This window comes from Puma concolor, chromosome C1 (assembly GCF_028749965.1).
Source record: "Puma concolor isolate L17-30 chromosome C1, mPumCon1.1.hap2, whole genome shotgun sequence".
NCBI lineage: Eukaryota > Metazoa > Chordata > Mammalia > Carnivora > Felidae > Puma > Puma concolor.
In genome coordinates, this window is record NC_141674.1 from 149,984,632 (window position 1) to 150,011,360 (window position 26,729).

The window sequence follows — 26,729 nt, forward strand, 5'->3', positions numbered from 1 at the left end:
AATTTATCATCTAATTTTCATGTCCAAGTCCTGCAAGTTCATCTCCTTCCTTTCTTCAAAAATTGTTTCTTGAGCATATATTTTGTGCCAATCCCTGAATGGATAAATGTGGATTAAAAAAAAGCAGATATAGTTCCTGTCCTTTAAACACAGAAAAAGGACAAGTAAGTAAAATAACACCAACTGTATAATTAGATTGTGAAGAGTATGATGGAGGAAATTATAAGGGGCAAAAATATATAATAGTGGGACAATTACATAGACACTATGAACAGAGGAGAATTCTCCAATTAGTGTCTTAGGACATTTAACCTGAGACAAACCATAAGAAAGAATCAGCCACATGAAGATCTTCCAGACACAGGGGAAGCATGTTTGAGATCCTGATTTGGGAAAGAATGTTTTATATCTGAAGAAGTGAAAGGCTTAGGAGGCTGAAAGATAATGGGACCAGAGTGAGAACAGTACCAGATCAATTTGATGTAGTCAGAGATTTGATCATGGAGGGTAGAGGGTGTTAGGTGTTAGGTCAAAAGGTACCAAACACCCAGCTCAAAAATGGCTAAAGTAAAAAAGTGTATGTATTAACTCACATAATGTAAAAGCTTTGGAAAATGTTCACTTTAAATAAGGAAGATTGATTGAAAGTTTACCAGTACCTAATTTCTCTTTCTTCCTTTGGTTCTACCTCCTCAAATGGGCCCTTCCTCCTAGGTTTGTGGGACAAAAGAGTATCCTTTCTCATGAATAACAATCCCAGAATGGAATCCCTTTGTCTTTGATTACTCTGACTTACATCATGTGGCCCTTATTCCTTAGCCAATCACTACTGCCTGAGAAATATATTTGGATTGGCTAGACTGGGTAACACACCACCCCTGGAGTCTTAGGCGAATTTTTTTTAAGTGATTTGTTCTGGGGGGGGGGGCAACTTCAGGCAATACTGTAGTAGTAGTGAAGAGGTCACATGAACCATCCATAGAAAATAATTACAAAAATCGGATTTAAAACAACAACAACAAAATTAAAGGTACTGAAAAGCAACCAAAAGCTAAGAAAAGCCAAGGGAGAGTTTAATCTAGAAAAGTCGTAATGAGAAGGGGGTAAGAAGTATGACTTTGTGGCTTTCTGGTCCGATATGCTGCCTAAACCTCACAGGTATAACTACAGAAAAGAGCAGAAGAAAACACATCAGGCTTATCAACTAAAGGTGTCAGAGGTCAGAATCCAGGGCTGAGAAAACATCAGGAAATTTAAAGGGGAAATTCTGGCAATGAGCAAACCACAGAAAGAATGAGACCCAAATTCAGAGCTTAAATTATCCAAATGCCTAGCTACAAGTACACTGTACATGAATAGGGAAGGATTCCAGGGCACTGCAAAATAGCTAGCAGAGAATGCAGAGAAATCTACTCCTGAAAGACAGAGCTACACATGGCAGATCAGCTGAGTTTGATGTATTTCTTTATTGAGTACAATCCCTCACCATGATAAGCTTAGACAGCAGAAAGCCTGAAGTGTCAGAGTACAGAGTCCAAAGCTAGCACAGCAGCTGGAAAGTAGAGGGTAATCTTAGAAGCAAGGAAACCACAGAGAGAAAGAGACTCATCTCTGCCTAAGTACTTGGCTGACCCAACAGTTTTCACAGGCACAGAAGAAACCAGCAGGGGTTAGTCTACAAAAAAAAAAAAAAAAAAAAAAAAAAAGTGGAAAGTCAAAAAACAGAGGATAGATCATCATCAGTATATTTTTGACCACAATGACATTAAAATGGACATCAATAAAGAATTGAGATGTTGGAAAACCCAAAAGATTCCACCAAAAAACTGCTAGAATTGATTCATGAATTCAGCAAAGTTGCAGGATATAAAATCAACGCACAGAAATCAGTTGCATTCCTATACACCAAAAATGAAGTGACAGAAAGAGAAATCAAGGAATCGATCCCATTTACAGTTGCACAAAAAACCAAAAAATACCTAGGAATAAATCAAACCAAAGAGGTGAAAAATCTATACACTGAAAACTATAGAAAGCTTATGAAAGAAATTGAAGAAGACACAAAAAAATGGAAAAAGATTCCATGCTCCTGGATAGGAAGAACAAATATTGTTAAAATGTCAATACTACTCAAAGCAATCTACATATTCAATGCAATCCCTATCAAAATAACACCAGCATTCTTCACAGAGCTAGAACAAATAATCCTAAATTTGTATGGAACCAGAAAAGACCCCGAATAGACAAAGCAATCTTGAAAAAGAAAACCAAAGCAGGAGGCATCACAATCCCAGACTTCAAGCTATACTACAAAGTTGTAATCATCAAGACAGTATGGTACTGGCACAAGTACAGACACTCAGATCAATGGAACAGAATAGAGACTGCAGAAATGGACCCACAAACATATAGCCAACTAATCTTTGACAAAGCAGGAAAGAATATCCAATGGAATAAAGACAGTCTCTTCAGCAAGTGGTGCTGGGAAAACTGGACAGTGACATGCAGAAGAATGAACCTGGACCACTTTCTTATACCATACACAAAAATAAACTCAAAATGGATAAAAGACCTTAATGTAAGACAGGAAGCCATCAAAATCTTCGAGGAGAAAGCAGGCAAAACCCTCTTTGATCTTGGCCGCAGCAACTTCTTACTCAACACGTCTCCAGAGGGAAGGGAAACAAAAGCAAAAATGAACTACTAGGACCTCATCAAAATAAAAAGCTTCTGCACAGCGTAGGAAACAATCAGCAAAACTAAAAGGCAACCGACAAAATGGGAGAAGATATTTGCAAACAACCTGTCAGATAAAGGGTTAGTATCCAAAATCTATAAAGAACTTCTCAAACTCAACACCCACAAAACAAATAATCCAGTGAAGAAATGGGCAAAAGAAATGAATAGACACTTCTCCAAAGAAGACATCCAGATGGCCAACCGACACATGAAAAAATGCTCAACATCACTCATCATCAGGGAAATACAAATCAAAACCACAATGAGATACCACCTCACACCTGTCAGAATGGCTAACATTAACAACTCAGGCAACAACAGATGTTGGCGAGGATGCGGAGAAAGAGGATCTCTTTTGCATTGTTGGTGGGAATGCAAGCTGGTGCAGCCACTCTGGAAAACAGTATGGAGGTTCCTTAAAAAACTAAAAATAGATCTACCCTACAACCCAGCAATCGCACTACTAGGCATTTATCCACGGGATACAGGTGTGCTGTTTCAAAGGGACACATGCACCCCCATGTTTACAGCAGCACTATCAACAATAGCCAAAGTATGGAAAGAGCCCAAATGTCCATCGATGGATGAATGGATAAAGATGTGGTATATATATATACAATGGAGTATGAGTCGGCAATCAAAAAGAATGAAATGTTGCCATTTGCAACTACGTGGATGGAACTGGAGGGGATTATGCTAAGTGAAATTAGTCAGAGAAAGACAAAAATCATATGACTTCACTCATATGAGGACTTTAAGAGACAAAATAGATGAACATAAGGGAAGGGAAACAAAAATAATATAAAAACAGGGAGGGGGACAAAACAGAACAGACTCATAAATATGGAGAACAAACAGGGTTACAGGAGGGGTTGTGGGGGGGGGTGGGCTAAATGGGTAAGGGCCGCTAAGGAATCTACTCCTGAAATCATTGTTGCACTATATGCTAACTAATTTGGGTGTAAATTTTAAAAAATAAAAAATAAAATTAAAAAAACTTGAGATGTCAAATTACTGACTTCCAAATAACACATTGGTGAAAGAAAAATTCAAAAGGCAACAAAATATTTTCACTAGAATGATACTGAAAACATCAAAATATGTGGGATATAGTTACAACAGTAGTTAACCAAGAAGTTTATAACATTAAATGCATACATAAGAAAAAGAGAAAGGTCTTGAATAAATGACCTAAGCTTTCCTTTTAAGAAGTTACAAGAAAGAAAGAAAGAAAGAAAGAAAGAAAGAAAGAAAGAAAGAAAGAAATTATACACACAAAAGAAAAAAAAAATCAGGAAATAATAAAGGACAGAAATAAATAAAACACAAAAGTGAGAAAAACCAATGAAACCAAAAGCTAGTTTGTCAAAAAGATTAATAAAATTGATAAACCTCTAGTCACAAAGAAAAAAAGGCACAAATTATTGATATCGATAATGAAAGAGGACATTGAAAGAATAAGTTACTATTTGGAACAACTTTGTGCTCATAAAGTCAATGATTTAGATGAAATGGACAAATTCCTTGAAAGACATCAACAACCAAGGCTCACTAACGAAAAACGATAAGCTGAATATATTCTCTATCAATATGTAAAAAGTTGAACTCATGGCTTAATATCTTCCAACAACAATTAAAACAACAACAAATTTTCCAAGCCCAGATGACTTCCACTGGTGGATTCTACCAAAAATTTAAGCAAGAAATAATACCAATTCGATACAAACTTTTCCCAAAAACAGGTTTTCAAGAAGGAGGAAGAGGTCAACTATGTAAACTCTGCCAAGAGGCTGAGATGAGAATAGAAAAGTAACAGGTACGGGTTGATGTGTACATAAGAGATGAGAAAAAGGAGAGAGCATATGCAACTTTGTCTTTTGAGGAATTTGCCTGTGAAGCAAGGCAGAAAATAGGGCAATGGCCAGAAGAATAGTTGAGATGAAAGGAAGGTTTTTGGTATGTGTTTTTTTTTTTTTTTTTTTTTTTTTAGGATGGGAGATACTAACAGCATGCTTTTATATTGAGTGACATGATCCAGTAAATACAGAAAAATTAATGATATTGTATAGAAGGAATGAAGTCCTTAAAAGTCTTTTAAACATCTTTTTAAAAAGCAATAGGTATTTGCTATTGTCTGTGATGCTTAAGAGCCATATTTTTTGAGTGAAGCATTTTTTCTATTTGGTTTAATTTACATTGTTGTATGGAATAATATATCAAAAGAAATTTGTAATAAGTACACATGAGCCATTAGATGTTCTGAAGAAAAAAACTGCTGAAATTGGTATCAAGTTCATCTATATATACATCAGGAGTTTATTACACTTCACAGGTTGAGAGATATAGCAGAGGGCCTATCACCAGATGAGCTGACGTGCATAGATAATTGGCTCATTTAACATTAGTTCTAACCTCCTTTCAGAGTACCTTCCTGTGATGCAGAAGCTGGGCAGCTTAAAACTACATTTACCAGTCTCTCTTGCAGCCAGGATGGATATAGTTTAGATTCTGCCAATCAGATATGTTTGAAAAGAATTAAAACCTGAGTTAATCTGGCACATTAGCAGCACATAATGTGTATCCTTGATGTGGGTGTACACCTAGGAGGCAACACAGAACAACCTTGGAGGCAGTTATGTCAGTGGTTCCCAAACACTGGATTGCAGCTGAGGTGGTATGATCCATGGAGACATTAGCTGGAACAGTGGTGTCCTGATTGACCCTTAAGCAGGCCAATTCAGTAGTAATGTCCTGAAATCATGCATGACGACGAGGGAACCAGCTCCTCAATAATTTCATAAGTACCCAATTCCCTATATTAAATCTCTTTCTGCTGAAAACAGCTTTAGTGTTATCATGAGCTGAACTGGCTGAAATATCAACCAACAACCCCAACCGGTGACCGTTTCAAAACCAAAAAGCCAATTCAGTCTATCACAACTGGTCTGCTATCTGATTACAAAGGACTCTTCAAAGTAATACTGAAGGAAAGGAAAATGAAATCCTTAAAAATGTATGTATAACCTTGAAGGTTAAAGAGGAGTTCTTAAACTAGGATAACCATAAATAAAAATATTGAGAAATCTGACTACATTAAAATTGGAAGTTCTATTAATCAAAAGACAATTTGGAATAAAAAAAGACACACCACAGACTGGGTAAAGATAGGTCCCACAAATATAACTAACAAAAGGACCAGCATCCAAAATATAAAATACTCCTAAATCTATAGGAAAAAGATACACAATCTGATGGAAAAATGTACCAAAGTCCTAAATAATCACTTCAAGAAAGAAGATCCAAAAGGCTAAAAACATAAAAAGGCACCTCAGTGAGACATTTCATATTCATCACTGACAAAAATCAAAAAGGCTGACAATGGGAAGTGTTAGCATGGATGACAAGCCTCAGGATTCTAATACACAGTTGGTGGGAAAAGAAATTAGTACTACTGGTAAAGTTGCAAGACATTTTCAGAAATGTATGCTTATATGCACTGGGATCCTTGTTTATTGGTCCTAGCATTGTAATTAGCAAAAGTTGGAACAACTCAAATGTCCACCAACAGGAATATGGATGTATATTCTATTAAGTGCAACATGCAAAAAGATAACTGAGCCTTTTCTCTTTTAAAACTTATTCCTCCTCCACATTTCTCATTACCTCATTCCTGACCCAGTTACTCAAGTCATGTCCGGGCTTCTCTCTCTCTCTAAACATTGCCTTGCCAAATTTGAATAGTCATTATGTCCTCTATGTCCCTTCTTCTCTAACTCCTTAATTTGAGCCCATATAATTTCTCACCCAGATAAATATAACTAACTCCTAAAGGTCTTCTTTGCCTCTAGTCTCATTCCCACTGCAAACTGATGTTCAAATGTTGCTAAAGCTTTCATTTTCAAAGCCATGTGATGATAAAACCCTTCTATTTGGATGAAGTATGAATAAAAATAATGGTTATAATTTACTAGGCACCCACTGTATGTCAGGCATTATCTCATTTATTCCTATAAGGCTGCAAAATGGGTGATGTTTTATCTATTCTATAGATGAGGCAACTAAAGCTTGAAAGGGGTAAAATGGGGCCCCTGGGTGGCTCAGTCAGGTGAATGTCTACCTCTTGCTTTCAACTTGGGTTATGGTTCCGGGATCATGGGATCAAGCCCCACATCAGGCTCCCTGCTGAGCATGGAGCCTGCTTGATATTCTCATTCTCCCTCTCTCTGCCTCTCTCCTCCCTCACATATGTTCTCTCTCCTTAAAAAAAATAAAAACATAAGTTAATTACCCAAATTCACACAGTTAATAAGTGAACAAGCCAAGATTCAATTTCAAGTTATTTCAATTGCAAAATCTTTGCTTTTAATCATGACTCTGCCTAAATTCCTAAGCATCGCACATGAAGTTCTAAATGATCTGACATGGCACAAAAACAGACACATAGACCAATGGAATAGAATAGAAACCCCAGAACTAGACCCACAAACGTATGGCCAACTCATCTTTGACAAAGCAGGAAAGAACATCCAATGGAAAAAAGACAGTCTCTTTAACAAATGGTGCTGGGAGAACTGGACAGCAACATGCAGAAGGTTGAAACTAGACCACTTTCTCACACCATTCACAAAAAGAAACTCAAAATGGATAAAGGACCTGAATGTGAGACAGGAAACCATCAAAACCCTAGAGGAGAAAGCAGGAAAAGACCTCTCTGACCTCAGCCGTAGCAATCTCTTACTCGACACATCCCCAAAGGCAAGGGAATTAAAAGCAAAAGTGAATTACTGGGACCTTATGAAGATAAAAAGCTTCTGCACAGCAAAGGAAACAACCAACAAAACTAAAAGGCAACCAACGGAATGGGAAAAGATATTTGCAAATGACATATCGGACAAAGGGCTAGTCTCCAAAATCTATAAAGAGCTCACCAAACTCCACACCCGAAAAGCAAATAACCCAGTGAAGAAATGGGCAGAAAACATGAAGAGACACTTCTCTAAAGAAGACATCTGGATGGCCAACAGGCACATGAAAAGATGTTCAGCGTCGCTCCTTATCAGGGAAATACAAATCAAAACCACACTCAGGTATCACCTCACGCCAGTCAGAGTGGCCAAAATGAACAAATCAGGAGACTATAGATGCTGGAGAGGATGTGGAGAAACGGGAACCCTCTTGCACTGTTGGTGGGAATGCAAATGGGTGCAGCCGCTCTGGAAAGCAGTGTGGAGGTTCCTCAGAAAATTAAAAATAGACCTACCCTATGACCCAGCAATAGCACTGTTAGGAATTTATCCAAGGGACACAGGAGTACTGATGCATAGGGGCACTTGTACCCCAATGTTCATAGCAGCACTCTCAACAATAGCCAAATTATGGAAAGAGCCTAAATGTCCATCAACTGATGAATGGATAAAGAAATTGTGGTTTATATACACTATGGAATACTACGTGGCAATGAGAAAAAATGAAATATGGCCTTTTGTAGCAACGTGGATGGAACTGGAGAGTGTGATGCTAAGTGAAATGAGCCATACAGAGAAAGACAGATACCATATGGTTTCACTCTTATGTGGATCCTGAGAAACTTGACAGGAACCCATGGGGGAGGGGAAGGAAAAAAAAAAGAGGTTAGAGTGGGAGAGAGCCAAAGCATAAGAGACTGTTGAGAACTGAGAGCAAACTGAGGGTTGAGGGGGGTGGGAGGGAAGAGAGGGTGGGTGATGGGTATTGAGGAGGGCACCTGTTGGGATGAGCACTGGGTGTTGTATGGAAACCAATTGACAATAAATTTCATATATAAATAAAAAAAAAAAAAAAGAAACTGGAAAAAAATAAAATAAAATAAAATGGCAATGCAAAAAAAAAAAAAAAAAGAAATTGTGGTTTATATACACAATGGAATACTACATGGCAATGAGAAAAAATGAAATATGGCCTTTTGTAGCAACGTGGATGGAACTGGAGAGTGTGATGCTAAGTGAAATAAGCCATACAGAGAAAGACAGATACCATATGGTTTCACTCTTATGTGGATCCTGAGAAACTTAACAGGAACCCATGGGGGAGGGGAAGGAAAAAAAAAAAAAAAAAAGAGGTTAGAGTGGGAGAGAGCCAAAGCATAAGAGACTGTTGAGAACTGAGAACAAACCAAGGGTTGATGGGGGTAGGAGGGAGGAGAGAGTGGGTGATGGGTATTGAGGAGGGCACCTTTTGGGATGAGCACTGGGTGTTGTATGGAAACCAATTTGACAATAAATTTCATATATAAATTAAAAAAATAAATAAATAAAAAAATAAATGATCTGACAGTAGCCTATTCCCCAGCTTGACTTCCTGTTCCTCTTGCTTCCATTTCACCATGGTAGATATTGCCTATCCCTTACTAGTAACCTCTATTTTCTTCAGGAAAGCAGTGTCCTCAGCTAAAAACTTGTTTTCCTGACCTTCCAGAAGCTGAGGTTATGATTCAGAGGAAAGAGATACAAGTGGAAATCTCTGGATGGAGTTTCTGGGAAAGCTCTTTAACAAGGGTCAAAGCAAGCTAGTATGCAACTTTTGCTGCACCCTCACCCCATCTTCTTCCTTCCTAGAAAATTACGCTGTACAGAAATCAGCTCTCTTACAGCCATGGGATATACATGTGAGCATGAAAGCCCCATACTCTAAAGACAGAATATAAAATTAGAAGCCCAAGTCTGTAATGGCATTACCCACTCCAGGACTGCCTTTCTATGGGCTTGCATGTTTAATTGCCATGTTTTCCTACTCACAGTTAAGCACTGTCATAACTGACATATACCCTAAGTTCAGGTATTTATTGGTCAACTTGCAATTTCCTCGATATATTATGATTTGGTACACTTCTGTAGAGGGAGGTGGCCTGCAAGTAAGACACATATATAAACCAGTCTTTAATTTCTAAAGGAAAAGTAATACTCTGGCTTAAGCCAGAGAATTTTTAAACCATTTATTTGTTTTGTGTATTCAGCGTTTTGATAAGCTTTTGTTTAAAGGTTCTACCCTTAAAAATGGGTTGAAATTCAGCAACTATTACTGAAATTTCTCAAAGTTTTATCTTTGTGTTAGGTCAATGACCACAAATCTCAAACAAATTTGATAAAGTTTAATTGTGGAACTATTCTCTTAGCTTTTACTCAGAGTCAATATGTGGAATAATCTGAATATCTGTGAAATTGGTATGTAGGTACTATTTGGTTTTTTTATACAAAAGTTCTGGTGACATATTCCACATACCACTCAGGGCTAGAAAAAAAGGTTTATTTTTCTTCTGAAGAACTGATATACTTACTAACAGTGGTTATGAGTCATGTAACACATTATGTATTCCTTTTATTCTTAGCGACTAGTTTGGTAAGTTTTTTGGTCCAATATCAGTGGCTTTGTTTGGCTAACACCTTTTTACCTTTTAGAGCCTATTCTTTGATATTTTAGGTATTTTGTGTTTGCTTATTGTGCCAATACATTTATTGAAAACTGTCTCAAATTATTTTTTAGAAATAGGTAAGTTCTTTTATTAAAAATTATAACTTAAAGGAAAAAGAAATATTACTCTTCTGATATGACCAACAAAAACCCATATGCAGATACCCTTAGATTAATCAATCATTATTGTGATGTTGTTTTCTATCATAGTTACTGTAATAAAATTGAAGGTGTGTTGTGAGAGGCAATCCTCCCAGGTCTCTGCATATTATTGCTGGGTATGCCAAGAATGCAAAGCCTTGACCACTCTTTAAGCAGACCATTTCTCAGGATTGCATTTGCAGGGAGCAACCCTGAAGGATGAAGCAGCATCTTCTTCAAGACAGAGCAGGTTTGCTTCATTTAATATGAAAGCATTGGATTCCCCAAGTTTGGTATTCCTCAGCTGCAACACAAACACACTTATAAGATTTATAAGATTCAACTGGGCCATTGTGTTGCCTCTTTAGGACTTGGGAGGCATGGGGAGCCAAGGCCAACACGATACTCATGCTATTTGCTGCGAAAGAAATAAAATGCCTGACTCAGGAGTCTCATGTCTTCTGCCAGCATGCACAATAGGGACAGGCTAATTTGGAGGTGGGTTTAGTCCCAAACCCCAACAAGGTATTCACTCAAAAAAATTAGTTGATCATTCAAAGTTTGAAAGCAGGTTTGAATTACATCCTTTGTAACTCAGAGGAATTCCTACAGGCATACCATTAATGAAGATGATGGAGAAAGGCCAATTAAAATAACTGTTTAAATCAACAGAATGTCCTCAAAGGATCCATTAAAGAACTGGTGAGGTTTTGACATTTTAAAAATGAAAATGGTTTTGTTGTCGCTATACATCAAATAAATTGAGGAGATTCAAGTTGTTTAAGACAAAGAGTCTAGGGGCGCCTGGGTGGCGCAGTCGGTTAAGCGTTCGGCTTCAGCCAGGTCACGATCTCGCGGTCCGTGAGTTCGAGCCCCGCGCTGATGGCTCAGAGCCTGGAGCCTGTTTCCAATTCTATGTCTCCCTCTCTCTGCCCCTCCCCTGTTCATGCTCTGTCTCTCTCTGTCCCATAAATAAATAAACGTTGAAAAAAAAAATTTAAAAAAAAGACAAAGAGTCTAGATTCATTAACATTCTATGATCTTGTTATAAATGAAGAGAATTATCAGAATGAATGGGCCAAAAACAATGAATCAAATAAGGGAAGATAGGAAAATATGATAAATAGAGCTATGCAGGACAACTGAGCATTCTCTTATGCAACCCATCAGTTGTAAGTTAATATAAGGCTTTACTTTAAACATAAACCACAACACTGTGAAAGCTAAAAACAAAAAAGCATTTTCTTAGAAACTGAAAAAACTCATGCTGCACATACTGAAAGTATGATATGTTAACAACTAATATATGTCTGAATAAACATAGAAGTAAAATATGCTTTCATTCAATATAAGCAACTCACCATAAAAATTCTACAACTTTCAAGTTGGTAAATAAATGATAAAAAATGATTTTTTTTCTAGACAACAAAATTTCTGACGTAGAAAATGAAAAAAATTCATGCTGTATATACGGAAAGTATAATGTATTAATAACGAATATGTTTCTGAATAAATATAGAAATAAAATATGCCTTCATTCAACATAAGCAACTCAACATAAAAAGTCTATGACACTTTCAAGTTGGCAAATAAATGTAAAAAGTGAATTCTTTCCTAGATAAGGGAATTTCTGATGTAACTCTGCAACTCAGCATACCCCACCCCTTTTGCAACTCTCAACCACCACTAACAAAAAATAGTGCCCAACATGTTGTAAGTGTCCAAAGTTATAAGCAATTTAAGTGTCACTAATTCAGAAAACTAAGTAAGAAATTGGTAACAGCAAAGTGTCCAGAAAACTCATAGCTCTGTACTCAAGAATTGAAACCTTCAACATTAAAAAAAAAAAAAATCTCTGGGGCGCCTGGGTGGCTCAGTCGGTTAAGCATCCGACTTCGGCTCAGGTCATGATCTCGCAGTCTGTGAGTTCGAGCCCCGCGTCGGGCTCTGTGCTGGCAGCTCAGAGCCTGGAGCCTGTTTCGGATTCTGTGTCTCCCTCTCTCTCTGATCCTCCCCCGTTCATACTCTGTCAATCCCTGTCTCAAAAATAAATAAACATTAAAAAAAAAAATCTCTAGAAACACTATATAAAGACTAATACAAAGTAAGACAAGCAGATTGGAAGATACACTGAAATGAGCCGACAACAAAGGAAATAAGAAGAATTATAAAGCGCAGGAAAGAATAATTACAAAAGTACAAACTGTGTACAATCATTTAGACAAACTAAGATAAAATGCCAATCACAGCATCACTATTTTTGAACACAGCATATTGTCAAAGGCATTCATCATTTTATATATAAGGGAAGTGTGCATGAAGTTGTGAACTGACTCAACCAAGACTGTACAGGATGCAGGATAGGGATTTCATTTATTATTATTTTTTTTATTTAAAAAAAAATTTAACATTTATTTATTATTGAGAGATAGAGAGACACAGAGCATGAGCAGGGGAGGGGTAGAGAGAGGGGGAAACACACAATCCGAAGTAGGCTCCAGGCTCCGAGCTGTTAGCACAGAGCCCGACGCGGGGCTTGAACTCACAAACTGCGAGATCATGACCCAAGCCTAAGTCGGTCGCTCAACCAACTGAGCCACCCAGGCGCCCCTCATTTATTAGTTTTAAATAAAAGGCTATTTTATCTTACTTATTTTGTAATCCCTACGAAAATTCTAGAAAATTGTTCTGATAAATCAATGACAAAATGACATCCTTCTTATCATTCCATTGATTAAAAGAAATCAAAATAATTGAATAAATATATATTTGACAATTTACTAAGGTATTTTGTTAGCAAGCATTCCATATTTATCCAAAATTATAAATCTAATTTTGAAAAAGATATCATTTAGTTCTTTGGCTTATAAACATAAGAAATAATCTATATGATAAAAAAAATATTTAACTTTAAAACCTTCCTAGTGATAAAGGAATGAGTTAACCCTTTAGCATTTTCCTTTTTTTAAAAAAAAAAAAAAAAAAAAAAAAAAAAAAAAAGGAGGTATTCTACCAAATCTGCATTTGGGCAAAGAATGATTTCGGGCAGTAATTAAAAACACCTTCTATAAAATTAATCGAAATTTATGATATTTTCACTTCTGAAATCGAATTTTTATTATTGTCTTTTTAGCAGTCTGAACTTTGTTCATGTTTAAGAGAAACTTGTCATGCTGTTAATTTTTAGAATATTTTCCATCGAGTAGATGATCTCCTTTAGTACACATCATGAACTGGGGTAGTTGGGAGTTTGGTGAAAGATATTTCAAATAGCAGAAGCAAATTTAGAACAAAAGGTCCATGGCATTGGTACCTAATCTTACCACCAAGGACTCCTTTGTATTTCTTTCACCTCTTCATGGGTTTATTGCTTAAAAATATTTTGCATGTACTCATTTATTAATTGAAATGGTCAAATTAAGACAAGATGAAGAGAGCTTCTCATAAGCATGTAAAGCATGAAAGATCCAGCGTGACACCTCAGTGTGCTGGCAAAATCCAGGAAAAGCAGAAACCCACTTATTGTTCAACAGGTCAAGAGAGATGATGAAAACATTTTACTCAGAGTTCAGTAAAACACTATGAATGCAAATTAATAAATGGAAGGTATCCTAAAACTGAGTCAATAAAGGGTATTCACCACATGGGTTGATTGTAGAGCTCAGGGAAGCAGCTCCCGTGGAAAGGCCGCCTTTTGAAACTGATGAAGCCACAGAAGGTACTGAAGATGAAGGTGTAGTAGAGGAGGCTGTTGAGGATGGTAACCGTTCTCCAGACTCCATGTCTATGAGAGGGAGAAAAACATCAATTCTCAGTATCTGATGGTGGCATTATTCAACGAACTAAACATATTTAAATAATTCAAACATTTAGGCATATTTTTTAAAATATGAAAGTGTTTCAAAATACATGTTCTTCAGAAAGATAAAATATGGAATAAATAAAAACAAAATAAGTATAATTTAAAACACCAATTTATGAAATAAGTTTAATGTTTAGTATACCAAATCCTCTTTTAATAGACTTGCAGAATTTCCTTATAGCAAAAAAACATTAACAGTGGTTTGCATATATCTTCATACAAATGTGTTGCCACAATCTTAGAAAAATTAACATATTAACTTCTTATTCTTCCTAAATCACCTCATCGTCTATTCACTTACAACATAACACCCATATTATATTTTTTTTAATTTTTTTTTTAACGTTTTATTTATTTTTGAGACAGGGAGAGACAGAGCATGAACGTGGGAGGGTCAGAGAGAGGGAGACACAGAATCTGAAACAGGCTCCAGGCTCTGAGCTGTCAGCACAGAGCCCGACGCGGGGCTCGAACTCACGGACCGCGAGATCACGACATGAGCCGAAGTCGGCCGCCTAACTGACTGAGCCACCCAGGCGCCCCAACACCCATATTATCTTAACGAATCAAGAAAATAACACCAGATTTACTTTTTGTGTGTTTTTTTTAATTTTATTTTAGAGGGAGAGGAAGAGCATGCACTAGTGGGTGAGAAGGGCAGAGAGAGAGAGAGAGAGAGAGAGAGAGAGAGAGAGAATCCCAAGCAGGCTCCATACTCAGCATGGAGCCTGATGTGGGACTTGATCCGGAAACCCTGGGATCATGACCTGAGATGAAACCAAGAGTCGGATGCTCAACCAACCGAGCCACCCAAGTGCCCCCAAAATAACACCACATTTGAATGCGGTGTAACCCTGTCTTCCAAACCCAAGTCTTGAAAGTCTTAAACATCCAAGAATCTGACTTGGTAATCCCCAACAGAGCAAGCACTCCTCCCTCACCAAAAAGGTAAATACATTTTACAGTTTTTAATCATGTCAAGTATGAACTACAATTAAAATGGCCTTAATATGACCCATTTATAATAACTGAGCCACTTATATGTATTTATATTTATTTCCTTAGCTATTTCAGGTGTAATCTTACATTGGTCTTACTGTAACAGTTAATGCTGATATTAAAAATTTAGAGTAGAAATGGGTGGAGTTAAAATAAGTCATAGGATATAATGTACAGCATGGTGACTGTTGTTAGTAACACTGTTTTGTTTGAAAGTTGCTAAGAAAGTAGATCTTAAAAGTTCTCATCACAAAAGAAATTTGTAACTGTGTGGTGATGAATGTTAAGTATGGTTATCATGATGATACTTTTGTAATACATACAAATATTATGCAATACATACAAATATTTGCAATACACACAAACTATCAAATCATTATGTTGTATATGTGAAACGAATATAAAATGTTGTATGTCAATTGTGTCCCAATATTTTTTTAAAAATATAGAATATTGGGGCGCCTGGGTGGTGCAGTCGGTTAAGCGTCCGACTTCAGCCAGGTCACGATCTCGCGGTCCGTGAGTTCGAGCCCCGCGTCAGGCTCTGTGCTGACAGCTCAGAGCCTGGAGCCTGTTTCAGATTCTGTGTCTCCCTCTCTCTCTGCCCCTCCCCTGTTCATGCTCTGTCTCTCTGTGTCTCAAAAATAAATAAACGTTAAAAAAAAAATTAAAAAAAAATATAGAATATTAAAATGGTTATTTTAATACTCTCTGTATACAGTGATCCTACAAGGAAGCAAGAAAATCATGACTTTCCCAACTGCTTTAATAAGTACACAATTTACAGGAAGAAACAAAATAAAGACACTGCTCACTTAAAACTGAATTTACAATCCACCACAAACTTTCACTATGGAAATAATCTAACCATAAAAAAGATTTCTGTATGGAATTCTACAGGCAATTCAAATAAAAAGAGTTTGTTTTAAAAATACTGTCCAATTAAAATAACGCAGAGTTAATGTTTAAATGTTGATTTAATCCATATGGTATTCTAGATGATTTTTCTCTTAAGATGGATACATATAGTAAAGATTATCATCTCTGGTTGACACATAGCATCATTAGTAACCAGTTCAATAAGTTTTCCAATCATACACAATTCAAAACCTTCTGTTCATATTCTGGTATTGCTGTTAATCACCTTATAGATGATAATGCCATAATGAGTATGTTCATATTCTTAAATAACTTCTCTTTCTTTTTTTCAGCATTCATCATGGAAAGTCGTAGCTGGTACCAATGGTTACATGAAACTAATGCTTACAGGGGAGGTTTTGGGTCATCAAGCAGTCACCAACAAACTTTGAAACATGAGGCTGGTCTGAGCCGAGGCCCCTACTGACATCTTTCACTACAAATTATTTTCACCAACAAGTCTCATTTTACTAAATGCAAAAAATATGAATCCTTTACCTAGAGTTTATAGAAAAAGGCTATTTAAAAAAAATTATAGCTGGTAACTTCACTGTGCCTAAATGCATTTATTTATTTATTTATTTTTTTTTTATTTTTTTTTTTATTTTTAAAATTTTTTTTTTCAACGTTTATTTATTTTTGGGACAGAGAGAGACAGAGCATGAACGGGGGAGGGGCAGAGAGAGAGGGAGGCACAGAATCGGAAACAGGCTCCAGGCTCCGAGCCATCAGCCCAGAGCCTGACGCGGGGCTCGAACTCACGGACCGCGAGATCGTGACCTGGCTGAAGTCGGACGCTTAACCGACTGCGCCACCCAGGCGCCCCCTAAATGCATTTAAAAAAATGGAAAGTTGTTTTTTTTTTTTTAATTTGCTTTTGTACTATATAATTTGGTGATATAACATAGATAAGCACTTTAGCTGAGTATCTGGCATAAAAGAATTCAATAAATAATAGTTGTTAATTTTTTAGGATAATAAATTATAAGCTCTAGGTGTATTTCTTTCTGTTGCTGTAACTTGATTTGGGACTAAAGCAAGTAAAATCCAGAAAGTCAAACAAGCAGTCTCTACATATTGCTTATTGAAGATCATTTTTCCTGGAAATATTTATTAAAATTAAATATATACATATACTCAGATCTTACAATCTATTTTTGAGAATCTATTCTGTAGTAATGAAATACTAGTAGGTTCTTTATTATAACGTAGTTTAAAAATAAAATTTAAACCTGGCAATAAGAAAGAGTGGAACTACAGCTGGTAGTTACAGGTCTTTAGAACTACTCAGAGAAGAAGCCTTAAAATACATGTGTACGGAGAGATACTAAAAGCAGTAGAAAGTCTGGAAAAAGCAGGATAGAGCAGAGAAAGCAGGAGAAAGTCTGAGGAGAAACAAGATATTGGCATAGTCTCCAAGTATCTGCTCCAAAGTTTTTACTAATTACAGATGGCAAAAAATTAACTTCACAGTGGAGAAACTATACAACTTGTAATAAAATATCACGTGCCCTCTGATGCCCTTAGAGGCACATACCACCTCTGTGGCATTCTTCCTGACAACACATAACCTCAGTCGAATCATGAGAAAACATCAGACAAACCAAAACTGACTAGTGTTCACCAAGTGTCCAGCTCATGAAAGTAAAGGAAAGACTAAAGAACAGCCAAAGGTCAAAGACTTAAAGCAGATACAATTAAATGTGATGTTGGATCCTAGGCTGAAATTTGGAACAGAAAAAGAACATTAATGGAAAAGCTAGTGAAATCCTTACAAAGTCTATAGTTCAGTTAATAGTGTTGTACCAGTGTTAATTTTCTGATTTTTATAATTTTGATAACTGTACTATGGTTATATAAATTATGAAAATTAGGGGGAAAATATCTATGTGGGTAAAATATATACATGTGGGTAAAAAAATATATATGAATGCTCTGTATTTGTTTTTTAACTGTTTTTAAGTCTAAGATTATTTCTAAATGAAAAGCAAAGAAAAACAAAAAACAGTCTGGCACATAGTAGGCACTCAAAAAAATACATATGGCTTGGGGTTGAGGAATATAAATCTAAACACTGAAGAAATGAAGACACAGATTACATTGGGATTACAGCATTATGTCAACAAGACATTTGATAACAGACACTATTTGAGTTCAAAAACAGTATCTGGAGCTTATCAGCTGTGACCTTGTACCAATTATATAACTTCAGTGAACTTTCAATTCCCTCATGAGTAATATGATGACGATATAATTAGGATTAACTGAGATAATGCATGTAAAGTGCTGAATACCTACCATTTAATAATTATTAGCTATTGTTTTTAATAAGTGAATATCTGTGTATATAATTACCCATGTGTATATGCGGCAGTAAAAGAAACCTTAAGGTATTTTAGATTATTCATTTCAAGTAAGTATTTCAGAGTCATATCTATTTTAAGGTTATATGTATGTTTAGTATGTTATTACATTTTTTAGCCAGATAAATTTTGTGTTAAGAATTAAAAAAAAAAAAGAATTTAAAATAAATGTCTTGCAATTGTATAAGTATGAATGGTGAAGTGTTTTGCCTTAAAACTTTCAAAATAAAGTGGAACACAAATATATGTGAAAATGAATACATTCATTTTCAGTTGAAAAAATATAATTATGATTACACTAAATTGTTATTCATTATTTAAGCATATTACACAAAAATGGCAGAAACCCATCTCTTCAAATCATTTAAGAAAAATATATTCAGAGGCTCCTGGGGGCTCAGTGGGTTGAGTGTCCGACTCTTGATTTCGGCTTGGGTCATGATCCCAGGGTCCTGGGATTGAGCCCTGCCTCGGGCTCCATGCTTAGCATGAGCCTGTTTAAGATTCTCTCTCTCTCTCAACCTCTGCTCCCCTCCCCATGCTCTCTCTCTAAATAAAAAAATAATAATTTAAATAAAAGAAAAATATATTCATTAAAATAAAAATGGTTAAGGTGTCCCAGAAGCACATATTTTCAGATTTCTGTTAGGGCCAGAGCATCTAGATCTGGCAATCCTATAACAGCCTCTCATTCTGACTCTATGTGTTAAGGATACCACCTTCATCTCAGGTTCAAACCACTACCAACAAACTTCTCTGTGACCAAAAACAGCCCAAATACCGTAAGATCAAAATGAAGGGGCTATATAATATGACTCTGCCATTGCACACACTCAGCTATGGAAGAATATCAATTAGTAGGTGCATCTTCTAGCTTAAGGCCATTTATGAATATACTTTTTAATGTACAACTTCAGAATTCTGTATTTGCAAAGTTAATAACCAAGGTAAGGTAAAGATTACTACAACTGAAAATTAACATAAAATACTACAGTAAACAATAAATTTGTTGATGTGAACAATGGAAGAAAAATGTGCAGAAGGTGATGAAGAGATTATAAAAGATTTGATTCATTACATATCTTTCCCATAGTCTAAAGCACTAGCTCTCAACCAGGAGTGACTTTATAATGCCCTCTTTGGCCACTAGGAAACATTTGGCAAAGTCTGGAGACACTTGATGGCCACATCTGAGAGCATGCTACTGACAGTGCAGAGATAGAGTTTAGGGATGTTGCTCAACTCCTACAATGCAAAGGACATCCCCTCCACAGAGAATTAGCTGGCCCAAATGTTAGCAGTGCTAAGGCTGAGAAATCCTGATCTAAAGTATCAAAAATTGTATAACCTGGAATTCAATTAACTAAAACTTTCTGTGAAGTAGTAATTATACGTAATTGTTATAAGATGATTCAAGCTGATTTAAACATTATATTCAACTAGGTTTTGTGCCAAACTCTGGTCTGTATTTTACATTTTGTCCTAATTGCTTAAAACTGATAATGTAGGATATGTAATTAACAGATATCATAAAATTTGCTCATCCTAGATAACATGAATTTACTATATTTTATTAAGATGATATTTACTAGGGTGCCAGGGTGGTGGCTCAGGCAGTTAAATATCTGACTCTTGATTTCAGCTCAAGTCACAATCTCATGGTTGTGAGATCAAGCCCTGAGTCAGACTCCATGGTGATAGTGCAGAGCCTGCTTGGGATTCTCTTCCCCTCTCTCTGCCCCTCCCCACTTCTCTTTCTCTCTCAAAATAAATAAACTTTAAAAAAAAATGTGACATTTACCAGTAACAATTCTGAGAACAGACAAAAATCAGAATTACTACAAACAACTTCCTCCCTGAATGATGATTTTCTATACTTCAGAAAGATCCAATGATCGCTTGTTACTGATAATACTGTTCAAATTCAGGCATATCAAACTTCCCTTTTGTGTAATCTGAGTTTATGAACACTGACAGCTGCTAGGCATAAACCTGAACAGGTGCTAATAGGGAAGGGCAAGACATGTTGGCTAAGAAATGCAAACGTGATCAGCTGCCTCTTATTCCAGCTATGCGATTCTTTAGTACTGAAAGCATAGGGATAGAATAGACTGAATATTCAGATAGTAAACATAAAAACAGATGTAGGTTTTCTCCTGAGAGGTGTTCTGCCTTTATCGTTGCCAAAAACACCAAAAGTTCTCTGTGAGAACTCAAAACACGTAAGTAGATTTGGCGAAAGTTTACTTCTCAATGCATTATAAACTCGAGTGAAACAATCATCAAGAATAGTATCAGAAGGAAGTCACTATGCTGCTTCTTTAGGTTTAGTAGAACCACTAACTGCAGATTTACACGTCCATCATTTTCTAAAAGTTTTGAAAAAGGATTTCATATAACTCTTTTATTTACTTATTTTTTTGAAAGAGAGAGAAAGAGAGCACACGCACAAGTGGGAGAGAGGCAGAGGGAGACAGAATCCTAAGCAGGCTCCAAGCCCAGTGCAGAGCCTGACAGGGGCCTCGATCTCAGGACTGCAAGATCATGACCTGAGCCAAAATCAAGAGTCAGACGCTCAAATGACTGAGCCATCCGGAAGCCCCTATAACTATTTCTTTATATAACTTCAGGGTAACTGAACACATAGACAAATAATATTTCAAGATATTAAGTAGCAAAACAAAAACAAAGTCAAGAATACACAAACATTTTTCTGGTAAGAGATTTTGTGAAAGTGGAGATGAGGCAGAAACACCTTATTAGACCTCAAACATTCTCCAAACATAATATAGTTTGAAGGAAAATCATTCTATTTACAAAACTTTTATTTGCCTACATTTAAAAAAAATAGTTCTTTTGAGTCATTAAGTATGTATATTGTGATTTAAAAAGTGAATACATAAAATGAATCAATTTCTTTTGCTGCTACACACATTTTAACTACCACTGTAAACAGTCAAACAGTTATATCCTCAAACAAAAGGGGGCTGGCAATCAGGTGCTCTGTGTCATAACCTGTGATCAGGGCAAGTCCCAGACACCCTAAAGACTAGTTTCCTTCCCTATAAAATGATAGGTTTTAATAAACTAGCCCTCAAGTCCCTATCACAGTTTTATCAAATTGATTAAAAAAAAAAAAAAAAACAAATCAAAACGTTCACATTGTGTTAAAATATTTAACAATTTAATTCCACTTTTTCCTTATCCTCCCTTTCACTGGCCTTGGTTCCATCTCCAAACGTGTGTCATGCTAAATTATAAATTTCTAAAATGTAAATTATAAATTTTTAAAGATTTGTTCATCTTATTTGTACCTCAAGAGATTTGATAAGAAAATTATTCAAGAGTAAAGCACTGATTTTCATACTGTTCAGTAAATATCTAATCAGAGTATCCTTTTCCATCCAAAGGATTAAGTGTTCCTTTGCAAGGAGTCGTCTGTGAGGAAGAGGTTATCCTAAGATATAAAAGAATATTGTAGAAGATTTGAATAAAATTTAACATGTATAGATCAGCTAAACTATACATAGAGTATATGAATTTGAAAATTGACCAGAATTAGAAATTTCTGGGGTGCCTGGGTGGCTCAGCCAGTTAAGCATCGACTTCGGCTCAGACAAGTTCAAGCCCCATGTCAGGCTCTGTGCTGACAGCTCAGAGCCTCAATCCTGTTTCATATTCTGTGTCTCCCTCTCTCTCTGCCCCTTCCCACTCCCGCTGTATCTCAATCTCCCTCAAAAATAAATAAACGTTAAAAAATTTTAAAACAAATTTCTAACAAGGATACAAAAGTTGGAAGGATAAAAAGAGAGGCAAGATCTAGTTAATTGTTCCTTTCATCTACAAATGCAAGGCGTCCCAAAGTAAAAGCAAAAGACCTAAAGCTTTGCTTACCTAGGAAATACAACTACATTAACTCAAATTTCTAAGATATTTCTGGAGAGTAACTGGGGATGATGAATAAGAGATTGAGAAAAATAAAGCAGGGTAACAAACAGAAGTATATCCACATACAAAGAAAGAAAGCCGCCAAGTACTACATGTCTGATGAAGTAGAATAAAAACTCCCTTTTAGTGGGGAAAAAGCAGAGCTAACCTAGCGGGAAAAACATACTTCTTTTTTTTTAATTTTTTTTTTCAACGTTTATTTATTTTTGGGACAGAGAGAGACAGAGCATGAACGGGGGAGGGGCAGAGAGAGAGGGAGACACAGAACCGGAAACAGGCTCCAGGCTCTGAGCCATCAGCCCAGAGCCTGACGCGGGGCTCGAACTCCCGGACCACGAGATCGTGACCTGGCTGAAGTCGGACGCTCAACCGACTGCGCCACCCAGGCGCCCCAAAACATACTTCTTAAAGAATAAAATGAGGTTCAGAGTTTGTGAATATCATGCTTTTGTTCTGGTAATCCTAACATTAGGTTTGTCTTTCTATATTATCACTCTCCTGTTCAAAATCTTCAGTTTATCCAAGAAATATATTCACACATATTAATTGTAAATGACTTTTAAGAGCAAAATATTCCATCAATTAGTAGTTGTTAAATTATGCTTCATCATTTTAATACAATATTATACAGCTATTATAAAAGAATGAGGTAGATCTATACTAGATATTCTAATTAGATGAAAACAGTTAACTGGGAGGAATAGAAATAGAATGATCTCATGTGTGATGAAGAAAAAAGAGTATATTCTTATATCTGTATGCTCAAAATACTTCCAAAATATATGTAAGAAACTAGTAACTATTTACACCTAGGTAAAAGGACTAAGGAATTGGCATCTAGGATAGGTGAATTATTTTTCACCATATATCTTTTCTACCACCTGAATATTTTTTACTATGTGCTAGTATTAATGACAATTAATTTAATAGAAAAAAAAGATTTCTAAAGATTTGGTATTATTCAAAATTACCTTCCAATATGTTCTACAGTGAGTTCCAATTCGAGATAGTGGTGCATAAGGATCCTTAATCCACCTTCTCCCACAGACATACTAAGTCTACAGCTACCTATGAAACAATTTACTTTCAAAAAACACCTCAAGTCTGGCTGAGTAATGACTAGATATCAGGCAAACAAGAAAACCACATCAAAGCAGTTAAGAGGCTGGGACAGTCTTGCTATAAAATCCCACTCCCTGGCATAAAGACTCATCACCAGGAAGGAACTCAAAATCTAAGAAGTTCTCCGTGAGGAGCAAAGGGCTCAAGCCCCACATTGGGCACCCCAACTTTTATGACACACACTTGAGAGATGAGCCCCCAAAACAATGAACTCTGAAAAACAACAAGGTTTGCACCCCAAGACCTACAAGACTATAGTGATCCGAGAAACTGCTTTTAAGGGACTCATGCTCAGATTCACCCACCTCAGGACCCAACTCAGAGGCAGCCAATTGTGCCCAGACCTAATGTGAAGAAGGCTCACCTACTTAAGTTAAAGCATCGGCAAGAGGGAGCAGCATCTAATTTCACACACACATCCAGGAGCCTGCTGGAACGCTCCCCTGGGATGGAGACTAGAAGATGTCATCTTCACGCTTTCCTTTTTGCTGTGCTCCAGACCATCAGTGCCTTTCAGAAGGAAGCTTTTACATACAATTAGTGCCCCAATTTTGAGGGCCACTGCCTAGGGAACACCTCTTGATTGCCTAGCTATGGAGGCCAGGGGAGACTGTCTTCCTGGTCCCACAGACTGTAATCATCATATCCCTCTCTAGAACACCAATTTTTATGACTGCTTTCAAGGGGCACCTGTACATCACTCGGCTCTGCTGGCTAGTGGGGCTTACACTCATTGGTCCACAGGACTGTTACAAGCAGAGAAAGGTTCTTAACCAGCTACCATCTCCAGGTCACAGCAAGAGGCAACAGACCCACAGACTGATCTTTCTGTGAGGGGGTCTATTAGCTAATCATCATGAATTTGACTTGAGCGGCAAGCAGCTAATTAAACATACATTGAGGGGCTGTAATCTCTTCCAGATACCTTGGAGGGTGGGTGCTATCTTGGAGTTCACCATGTGTCACACTCCAGAGTGCTAGTGTCTCTTACAGAGGGACTTTACACGCATCTGGTATCCTGGTTTTTATGTCTGGTGCCTGGTTTTTCTAGCTGTCACCCAGGGAACACCCCTTGATTACCTGGCTCTGGTAGTACCTGAAAAGATGTTCAGTATCATTTATCATCAGGGTGATGCAAATTAAAACCGCAATGAGATAACACCTCACACATGTAAAAATGGCTATTATCAGAAAGATAAGAAATAACAAGTATTGGCAAGGGTATGGAGAAAAAGGAACCCTTGTGCACAGTTGGTGGGAGTATAAATTGGTGCAGTTACTATGGAAAACAGTGTGGAGGTTCCTCAAAAAATTAAAAATACAATGCCCATATGATCCAGTAATTATATTTCTGGGTATTTATCAAAAGAAAACAAAAACACTAACTCAAAAAGATAATATGCAACTCCATGTTCATAGCAACATTATTTGCAATAGCCAAGATGGGGAAACAACCTCCAATTGATGTATGGATAAAGAAACTGTGGTATATGCATATAATCGAATATTATTCAGCCATAGAATAGAATGAAATTTTGCTATTTGTGATCATATGAATGCACTTCGAGGGCATTATGCTACATGAAGTAAGTCCCAAAGAGAAAAACAAATGCTGTAAGATCTTTCTCATGTGTATAAATCTAAAATAAAAGTTTAGAACTAAAAATAAAAGAAAATCAAGCTCATAGATACAGAGAAAACAGATTGGTGATTACCAGAGACTGTGGGGGGGGGGGGGGGGGCAGTGAGAGAAAAAGGTGAACTGTTTCTGTCTTCTTTTGATTTAAATAACTTGAATTTAAAAATGTTCTGCAGAGTCTTAGGTATCTTTTAAGTGTCTTGGAATATGGCACAAAGAGGAAGGAGAGGTTATGGCTCTCGCCCATATGCTACTGGCTTGTGTCAAAAGTCCTCTCATTTATTTTGTATATTGAGATTCCACATGAGATTTTGTTTGAAAAAAAGGATCCTATTGCCTTAAAAAATGTTTGCAAATCACTGGTCTAAAGGATATGTCTCATATCACTTCTTCACAACATGGCCATCTGTCCAATCCTATTTGTTGTGACTTTAAAATCTGAGTCCTCAACCGGAGGTAGGAGGCACTGTCATTCTTGTTTGGTCTTTAAATCCTAATTTCAAGCCACTGCACAATTTGTCCTCAAATTAGATCTCATTCCCCTATGAAGAATACCCACCTAATTTAGCATCCCAAATACCCTGATTCTGGCAGGTTGACTCCATTCACCCATTTGGGGAAGTTGTAAGTGACATAGCTTATTATCTACCTACTATCTCCTTGTCAATATCCCTCTGGATACTCAGTCCTCTCTTTTCTATCTTCATTTGCTTAAAAGAGGAAATCAAAAAGAATAAGAACAAAATAAGGTAATTGTAGAATAGAATGCTTGGCTCAACTGACATTAATATTTAGTAACCTGTCCATTGGAGGTTAGGGGGAACTAATTGATGGATTTACAACACTAATAAAACAATGTCTTCCTCTTAGAAATTTTAAAACTTAATGACTAATCCTTTCCTTCCTTCCTGTTAAAATGGAGGTGGACTTCCTTCATTCCCTTAAACTTATCATCACCTTTTTGCAGTTTTCAAGAACTTTGCTCAATTGATCTTTCCCTCTCTTTTCTATATCTCCCCTCTACTAGATTCTTCTCCATTACCTTCCATCTTTAAAAACAACAAAAAGTCTCCTTTGACCACTCATCCCTATTTTGCCATCTCATATTTTATACTCTTACTTTCTTTTTTTTTTTTAATTCTTTTAACAATTATTTATCATTGAGAGACAGACACAGAGTTTGAGCAGGGAAGGGTCAGAGAGAGGGGGAGACACAGAATCTGAAGTAGGCTCCAGGCTCTGAGCTATCAGCACAGAGCCCGACGTGGGGCTTGAACCCACGAACTGTGAGATCATGACCTGAGCTGAAGTCAGTTGCCCAACCAACTGAGCCACCCAGGCACCCCTATACTCTCACTTTCAACCAAGACTATTTACAATGAAATTGTCTATATTTATGGCTTCCATTTTTTTTTTTTTTTTACCTGCCCTTCATAACTTCACTCACACTAGTCTGGCCCATCATTAGTATGACTTGAGTGCTGGGATCCCGCTGCCAAAACAACACATGTAAGCTAAGCAAAATCTAATTAGGGGAGTCTGTGGCCCTGCA

At 36.7% G+C, this 26,729-nt stretch overlaps 1 protein-coding gene across 21 annotated transcripts in view; it reads right to left on the minus strand.

Annotated features, from left to right (window-relative positions):
• BAZ2B (bromodomain adjacent to zinc finger domain 2B) overlaps positions 1-26,729 on the minus strand; it is a 330,135-nt gene that overhangs the window by 136,560 nt on the left and 166,846 nt on the right. For all 21 annotated transcript variants that reach the window (XM_086718691.1, XM_086718692.1, XM_086718694.1 and 18 more), the window contains one exon: positions 13,967-14,110. In XM_086718691.1, coding sequence (XP_086574817.1) covers positions 13,967-14,108 — 142 coding nt within the window. In that variant the 5' untranslated portion in view covers positions 14,109-14,110. The remainder of the gene's footprint in view (positions 1-13,966; positions 14,111-26,729) is intronic.